This window comes from Myxocyprinus asiaticus, chromosome 20 (assembly GCF_019703515.2).
Source record: "Myxocyprinus asiaticus isolate MX2 ecotype Aquarium Trade chromosome 20, UBuf_Myxa_2, whole genome shotgun sequence".
In the NCBI taxonomy this organism is placed as follows: domain Eukaryota; kingdom Metazoa; phylum Chordata; class Actinopteri; order Cypriniformes; family Catostomidae; genus Myxocyprinus; species Myxocyprinus asiaticus.
The window spans coordinates 5592068-5601455 of record NC_059363.1 but is presented as its reverse complement, the minus strand read 5'-3'; the positions used below and the strand labels follow the sequence as shown (position 1 = coordinate 5601455).

Here is a 9388-nt window from a genome sequence, read left to right as displayed (position 1 = left end):
GACATCCCAAATGTGTGTGACTTTCTCTCTTCTGCAGAATACAAATTAAGATTTTTAGAAGAATATTTCAGCTCTGTAGGTCCATACAGTGCAAGTGAATGGGTACCAAAGTATTTACGCTCCAAAAAGCACATAAAGGCGTCATAAATCCATATCTTAACATATGATATGATGGGTGTGGGTGAGAAACGGATACATTTTTAAGTCTGTTTTTACTAGAAATTCTTCTCCCTGCCCAGCAGGGGGCGATATGCATGAAGAATGTGAATTGCCAAAAACACAAGAAGAACATGAAAGTTAAAGTGGAGATTAACTGAGAAGGGATAAGAATTTCTAGTATAAAAAAAATACTTAAATATTAATCTGTTTCTCGCCCACACCTATCAGATCGCTTCTGAAGACATGCATTTAACCAGTGGAGTCTTATGGATTGTTTTTATGCTGATTTATGTGATTTATGATTTATGTTTTTTTATGGAGCTTCAAATTTTGGCACCCATTCACTTGCATTGTATGGTCCAAAATTCTTCTAAAAATCTTCATTTGAGTTCAGCAGATGAAAGGAAGTCATACACATCTGAGATGGCATACGGGTGAGTAATTAAAAAAAATTTTGGGGGGTGAACTATCCCTTTAAAAGTAATTTTGTGGCAACACTTTAATAGCTTTCCTTCATCAATGACATCAACAAAGCTTAACCGATCAATACGCATTCAACTAGTCTGAAATATGTAATGTTAATGTTAAAATATATGTTTTTTAATTTAATGCAGCCCCCTTAAATTCTTTGGCCAGTTCATAATTTATTTGATTTTATATGATTTATTTGAAAGAATTAAAAGAACAATTTCATTTCTATCCTTGTATTTTTCATCTGGTCGAGGTTGATAAGGGTTTTAGAAAGTAATTAGTAATAAGTAATGCAATTACTTTTCAAGACAGAGTAGTACAGAAATCTAATTACACTGTAGAAGATGTAATTAGTAGTTAGTAATTAATTACTTTTTTAGAGTAACTTACCCAACACTGGTTATTACAGTACAATGATATACTTCATTCATATTGCCCAATGCCCATCTATATTCAGTTTCAATTTACTTTATACATGTGATTTATTTTACACAGTATTGCAAAAACATTAATTCAACTAACAAAAGGTAAACAAAAAATTGTGGTAATAAATATATCAAACATTAAGAATGGAATAGAAAAGAATAAACATTTAACAAGACATCTTTGGTGGCATTTTTGTTCATTTCAGTGCCATCTGTCCCATCAACAAAAAAAGACACTCAGTGACAGTGCATATGCTCGACCAGTCTTCACTGCGGCTGTGCAGTGGTCTCTCTCTCGCGCGCGCACACACACACACACTCTCTCTCTCTCTCTCTTTCTCTCTCTCTCTCTCACACACACACTCTCTCTCTCTCTCACACACACACACTCTCTCTCTCTCTCTCTTTCTCTCTCTCTCTCTCACACACACTCTCTCTCTCTTTCTCTCTCTCTCTCTCACACACACACACTCTCTCTCTCTCGCGCACACACACACATACAATCTCTTTCGCGCACACACATACACTCTCTCTCTCTCTCTCTCTCTCTCACGCACACACACACACACTCTCTCTCTCGCGCGCGCACACACACACACACACACTCTCTCGCGCGCGCGCACACACACACACACTCTCTCTCGCGCGCGCGCACACACACACACTCGCTTTCTCTCTCTCTCTCACACACACACACACTCTCTCTCTCGCGCGCACACACACACATACACTCTCTCTCTCACACACACACTCTCTCTCTCACACACACACACACTCTCGCGCGCGCACACACACACACTCTCGCTTTCTCTCTCTCTCACACACACACACACACTCTCGCTTTCTCTCTCTCTCTCGCGCACACACTCTCTCTCTCTCTCTCTCTCACACACACACACACACTCTCTCTCTCTCTCTCTCGCGCGCGCACACACTCTCTCTCTCTCTCTCACACACACACACACACACACACACTCTCGCTTTCTCTCTCTCGCGCGCACACACACACACACTCTCTCTCTCTCTCTCTCTCGCGCGCACACACACACACTCTCTCGCTTTCTCTCTCTCTCACACACACACACACACACACTTTCTCTCTCTCTCTCTCTCACACACACACACATTTTCTCTCGCTCTCTCTCACACACACACACACACACACTAACACACACACTTTCTCTCTCTCTCTCTCTCTCACACACACACACACACACACTTTCTCTCTCTCTCGCTCTCTCTCTCTCTCTCTCTCTCTCTCTCTCTCACACACACACACACACACACACACACTCACACACTGTCTCGGCTGTTCAAATTCCCAGATTGAAGTACCAAGAAAATAATCGTGCATTGATTCATCACAACAAGCAGCGGGCAGCATGGTGAGCACAGGTCTTTCCTTGCACATTCACTATAGTTCGTTCTTGAATCATATTAGATCTTATTCTAAACTTCATCTTTGTGTGAAACTTCTGCTCGGTGACTGTCACGTTGTTCAGCTCCGGCTGGATTGTTTATGCGGCAACTGCGGGATCAGTGATGGTATGCGCTCCGCTTGAGAAATATGTTTTATTCGGCTTGTTTTATTTTATTTTATTTTATTTTTTTTCGTTCATTAAATAAGTTTTAACTTGCGATAAATGTATAGCTCAGGCCTATAGCCCGAGGCGGCCATTTTAAGCTAATTTTTAGCCTGCTTTATAACGGTAATCACTCCGAGGGAACGGCTTCTCCAACTTTTACGCACGAGAAATAACTGTTTCTGAGGGCGAGCGCTACAGTAGTGACGGACACAAACGCGTTTGATCAGAGCAGTATAAACATTTTCAATGTGTGAGATGGCTCTTATGTGTGTTGGGGAGTGAGCTCGGATATTTGTTCATGATTCAAAAAGGTTTAGCTGGCCATAATGAAAGAGAGACAGCTCTACGCCAGCTGCTCAGTACACGTCTGTGCGCCTGCGCAGTGAGTCAAGCTGCTTGGCAGACACGTTCATCAAAACTTACTAGTAACTTGCTTTAAATTTAGCTGTACTTATTCTTTGGTTACCAGTAACTTTCCCAATAGTGACTACCATCTATTTCCGTAATTGTCAGTACTTATTCATTATACTAATATCATTCTTTTGTTCTCTGCAAACACAGAACGTTCCATTAACGTTAGCGTATGGTTCCTATTTGGTTATTTTTTGGGAACCAATTCCTAACGTTCTAGGAACATTTTCTTTGGGTTAAATGTATTTATTTTATTTGTTTCCTGTATTTTTATACCATAAACTAACGTTCCCAGAATGTTGCAGGGAGGTTTTTGTATAACCATCTAATAAGAACTTACATAGAACATTCTATAATGGTTATTTTTAGGTTTTATTTTAATAACCATATACTAACGTTTCCAGAATGTTGCAGAGAGGTTTTTGTATGACAGTCTAATAAGAACTTATACAGTTCTGTAATGATAATTTTTAAGTTCTATTTTAATTACCATAAACTAACGTTCCCAGAACGTTGCAGGGAGGCTTTTGTATAACAGTCTAATAAGAACTTATACAGAGCGTAATGTAATGGTTATTTTTAGGTTTTATTTTGACAACTATAAACAAATTTTCCCAGAACGTTGCAGTGTGTTTTTTGTGTGACAACCTAACAAGGACATACAGAACGTTCTCTAATTGTTATTTTTTAGTTATATATTAATTACCATAAACTAGCATTCACAGAACGTTGCAGGAAGGTTGTTGTGACAACCTAATAAGAACTTATACAGAACGTTTTCAAATGGTTATTTTTAGGTTTTATTTTTCATTCATATTTTTCCTTATTTTAAATGTTTCATTTAATTATATCTTTGATTATTTTTCATAAGTGTTGCAGAGGTTCTTGATAGATATCTATTACTAACATTAGTGCAGCATTTGATTAAACATAGAAATATAGATCACAGTGTATGGGATTTAAACATTTTAATGAACAGATCAACTTTAGTTAGTACTCCTATATTAACTGTACTACTATCTATACCAATACTTATTAAATACCACTTACTTATGACACTAGTAACTGTTCCGATAGTGATTATTATCTATTTAAATGGATACCACATTTGATATAAAGATCTGCTTAATTGTTACTGGTGACAAATTGCACATTTTTGCCATTTATTTCTGTGGTGCTCTGTTTCGGATATTATCTATTAGCCTCTGACATTTTGACTAGTCATTACAAATTATGAGTAAAAAAAGAAGTTCTACTAGTAACTAAAGAATAAGGAGGATACTTGAATCTAATGAGCTGTTACAAGTAAAATTGTATTTACATAGTCATTTAGTGGTAACTAAATATAAATAAATATGTATTATTTTTGTATTCAATAAGTAGGCCTACTGGTAAATATAGGAATATATACTATCTAATAAATAAATACTTGGATGTGTAATGAATAGTTACCAGTAAAACTGAAATAGATACCAGTTGCTTTTGGAATAGATACTAGAAGCTAAAAATACATGCTAGTAACTTTAAAATAGTTACCAGTAAGTTCTGAGGAATCAATGTTAAAATGCCTTGCCATATACAGTGGGGTGCATTCTGCTTAATAAAAAAAATTTTAAGATCTCATTCGATTCAACAGATTAATGCACTAAAACTCTAAAAAGAAACATCTGAGGGCCTCCTTGTGTTGAGTGTTTTGGGAGTGAAGTGTCACTGATCATTAAAACTAAGAGTCTTTTAAAAAAGTTCACAGGAGGAGCTCTCGTAGTTGTACCTTGCCCCAGGCACCCCACTATTACTTGGCCTTTGCAGTCCATTTTCGATGCGTATTGAAAGATTCTAACTGTTGTGACAGACCAGCTGGCTATGCACAGCATGTACATGAGTCAGGGTTTATGATCAGTCAATGCCAATGAGGTGATCCAAATGTGATGGCTTGTTACTTTTAATAATGTATAGTGTGTTCATACAGTAGATGTTGTTTACTATGGATACTGTATGTATCATGATATTGGTTTTGAAATACTGAAATGCTTAGAGTTTGGCCATCCTTCTGGAAAATATTTAAAATTGAAATGCACAAACTCTGTTAAAGGGATAGTTCACCCAAAAATGAAAATGCTGTCATCATTTACTCACCCTTATGTTGTTCCAAACCTGTATGCTGTTATTTTGTTTGTAGACCATAAAAGGAGAGTTTTTGATGAACTGTCTTTATTCAGCTCCTACCATACATCAACAGTTCATAGTAGCTATGGCTTTCAATCTCTAAAAAAGACAACAACAAAAAAGCACCATAAAACTTTAATAAAATTACTCCATACAAAGTTAAATTGCACAATATTGCAAGCTTTATGAAACCATACAATATGTTTATGTGAGAAACAGACTTAAATTTAAGTCTTTTCCCACTGATAATCTTACTGATAAGCTTATAAATTATGATAAACTATCATAAATATAAATTTGTGCTTATAAATATAAATGAATGCTGATAAACTATTATAAATATAACTTATTGCTAATAAATATAAATTATTGATAATTTATTTTATAAATATAAATTATTGTTAATAAGTATAATTTATTGATAATTTATAAATATTATAGATTATTGCTGATGAACTATTATAAATATAAATTATTTCTAATAAATATAAATTATTGTTAAGTAATAACTATTATAAAATATTGCTATTAAACTATTATAAATATACATTATTTCCAATAAATATAAGTTATTGCTAATTTATTTATACATATAAATGATTGCTAAGTCATAGCTGTTATAAATTATTTCTATGTTGTAACTATTATATATTATTGGTGATAAACTATTATAAATATAGATTATTGCTCAAATATTTATAAATATAAATTATTGCTAATTTATTTATAAATATACATTTTTGCTAAGTATTATAAATTATTGCTAAGTTATAACTATTATAAATTATTGCTGATAAACAAATATTAATATAAATTATTGTTAATAAAAATCAATTATTGCTAATTTATTTATAAATATAAATTATTTCTAAACCATAGCTATTGTAAATTATTGCTAAGTTATAACTATTACACATTATTGCTGATAATCTATTATAAATATAAATTATTGCTAATTTATATATAAATATAAATTATTGCTGATAAACTATTATAAATATAAATTGTTCAATAATAAACCAATAAGTTTGCGTCTACCCCATGGTCATGTGTCCAGGATTAAAAAATGGTGTATCAACGTTGATGCCAAAATGACATTTGGACTACTTTTATGGTGTTTTTGTTCTTATTGGAGCTTGACAGCTCTTGTTCACCATTAATTGTTTTTGTATGGCAAGAGCTGCATGTCAGTTCCTTAAATCATTTTACTTTTGTGCTTTTTATTTATAAAGTGAACCATCACTTTAAGATCTCAACAACATATTTCGCAACCATCCATCACTAATCTGTACTCATCTCACCATCTTCTTATCAACAGGCTTCTGGTGTCACAGTCAATGATGAAGTCATCAAAGTCTTCAATGACATGAAAGTACGGAAGTCCTCGACCTCAGATGAGGTAAAAAAGCGCAAGAAGGCCGTGCTGTTCTGTCTCAGTGAAGACAAGAAGAAGATTGTCGTAGAGGAAGGCAAGCAGATCTTAGTTGGAGACATTGGAAACACCGTCGATGACCCCTACGCCTGCTTCGTAAAACTCCTACCTCTCAACGACTGCAGATACGGCTTATATGACGCTACTTATGAGACAAAAGAATCTAAGAAAGAAGACTTGGTATTTATATTTTGGTATGGAGTCTTTGTGGACACATGTGCAGTTAAAACTACATTAAGCTAAACTCAATTTTCTTTTTCTTTTTTTATGTTTACTGAATATACATTTTTAATTGCTTTGTTAAAATGTTAGGGCCCCTGAAGGTGCACCGTTAAAAAGCAAGATGATCTACGCTAGCTCTAAAGATGCCATTAAGAAGAAGTTTACAGGTGAGTCTTGTCATATTCACTAAGAATACACACAATGCATATTTATTTAATAGATAGCTCTGGTCCTGGATGCTGATTGGACAATACAGGGTTGCTGTATATTCTAGCTGTACACAGTAGAACATTGCATTGAGTATTCATTATACAAACATATTTGACAGATGGTGGAAGTGTTTGGGAAACCTGTTTGAAAATCATTAGTTTCTTTAACTTCAGGCAGTTTCATGTCCAGGGTTTTTTTTATTTTTATGAACGGATGTCAACTTTTTTTTCTGTTTGTTATATGAAGGTCACATTAAAACTGACTTTTTACCATGCCTTCATCATTTAATCTGGTACTTTTCGAATGCCGTTTATGTATAGATTTTACTGTTTTAGTCTTGTCCTATACACGGACTTTCAATATTAAACTATAAAAAGAACCCCATTATAAAATACTAATTTTAAAATGTTTAAAACTATGATAATCTAAATAGAGTAAAATAGAGTAAAATAAACGTAAACAACTGTAATATTTATTGTGTGAACATTTTTTCTATCAAGTTTTTAAAAAAAGTTAGAGTATTTGTGTAATTGCAATTTCACAAATACATTATACACAATATTTGTGAAATTGTGTAATAGTGTTATTGTGTGTATTTACGATACATAAAATGTTACCTTTGAAATTAGCCTTAGCAAGACAAAGGATTTGGTCATTTTATATATAGTTTTTTTTTTTATTATTCAATTTAAAATGCCATTCACATCACAGATTTCTTTTAAACACATGAATTACAGATGTGGTGGAAATGACACAGTGATGGAAATTTTCACGACTTTCAAATAAATAAATAAATATCTAATATTATGCATATTTAGACACTGTTAGCAGACAAATTGAAAAACTAGTGATAGTGTGAAAAATGTTTTAACTGGATTTTACTTTCTAGAAATTCACAGGAAAGTTGATGAAACACCCTAAAAGGGTTATTTTGAATTGTGACGTTCAGTCGTGCCTAATTTTTTTCAGGTATCAAACACGAATGGCAGGTTAATGGTTTAGATGACATTCAGGACCGCTCAACTCTGGCTGAAAAGTTGGGAGGAAGTGTGGTCGTATCGCTGGAGGGGAGACCATTGTAAACTGAACAGCCATGTGCCATCTGGATTCCACACGCTTTCATCATCGCAGCTGTCTCTATCATTTGATGCTGAAGGAATAGTCCTATTTTTTTGTATTTCATTTTTTTCCCTTTCTTTTGTTAGTTTGATTTCTTTGCCCCCCCCCCCCCCCCCCCCCACACACACACACACATACACACACCCACACACCCACACACACACACACACACACATTAAGGATATCTCATTAACATACTGTATATGCAACAAAAAAAAATCTACCAGTTTATTGCTAGCCTATTTCCTTGGCTGCTGGTAGTTTTTGTACTTCCCCAAAGAATGTTCTGTCTCTCTCTCTTTCTCTCTCCCTGCATGTTTTGCCAAATGACAGTGCGAAGCTTAAATGATCAAATATTAAAGGCATAGTTCAGCCAAAAATGAAAGTTCTGTAACCATTCATCTGTTTGACTTAAAAGAGATGTTAGTGCCCCAGTCACCTTTCACTTTCATTATATGGAAAAAAGATGCAGTGAATGGTGACTAATACTAATAAAAGAAAAAGTAATACGGGTTTGGAACAACATGAGGGTGAGCAAGTGATGTCAAAATTCCGATTTTTGAGTGGAACTATCTCTTTAACAGCGCTACCAGCACAAGCTCAGTTTATATCTTTATAAAAAAAATGTTTTGAAGAGATATGCTATTATGCTGTAAGAGAATATATGAGACTGCTGTTTGTTAATGCCTCACAGCAACGCATTAACCGGTAACAAGCACTTTACAAGTTTTAAACTATTTATTTGAACTCTTCTACCTAATCTGGCTCGTTTGAAATGGCAAACACGTTAGAAAGTCCATGCAGGTAAAAAGCACTTTTCAGTTTTTACACTACCAATTGAAGGTGGACTTTGGAATTTCTGTGACTGTCAACCGGAATTGAAATTACCACAGTTTTCATTCCTATTATGCAAAAGGACATAAACAGATGAGTTTGAACTGTTCCATTGCAGTCTTTATGATTAAGATGCACAGTTTACACTACAGAATGTGAAGGCAAAGCTGCTTGGAAGTTTTTTGGGTTTTTTTTACACAGTAAAAGAGATTATATATTATCTGTAAAGATGGCAATACTTTTGAGATCGAAGAAAGTTGCCACTTTGAAATAAAATCTTGTGGCGGAATTCTTGGATGGATTTCTTGGCTCAATTAAATGCTCTGTCTTATCAACAGGGTGTTACCAGAACA

The 9388-nt window shown here is 34.4% G+C and overlaps 1 protein-coding gene across 1 annotated transcript; it reads left to right on the top strand.

Moving 5' to 3' along the window:
* The first annotated feature begins 2099 nt into the window (after positions 1-2099).
* Positions 2100-9388, top strand: LOC127411520 (cofilin-2-like). Its single transcript, XM_051647176.1, has 4 exons — positions 2100-2440; positions 6537-6844; positions 6963-7039; positions 8052-9388. The coding sequence occupies exons 1-4, from the start codon at positions 2438-2440 to the stop codon at positions 8162-8164; spliced, it is 501 nt and encodes a 166-aa protein (XP_051503136.1). The 5' UTR covers positions 2100-2437; the 3' UTR covers positions 8165-9388.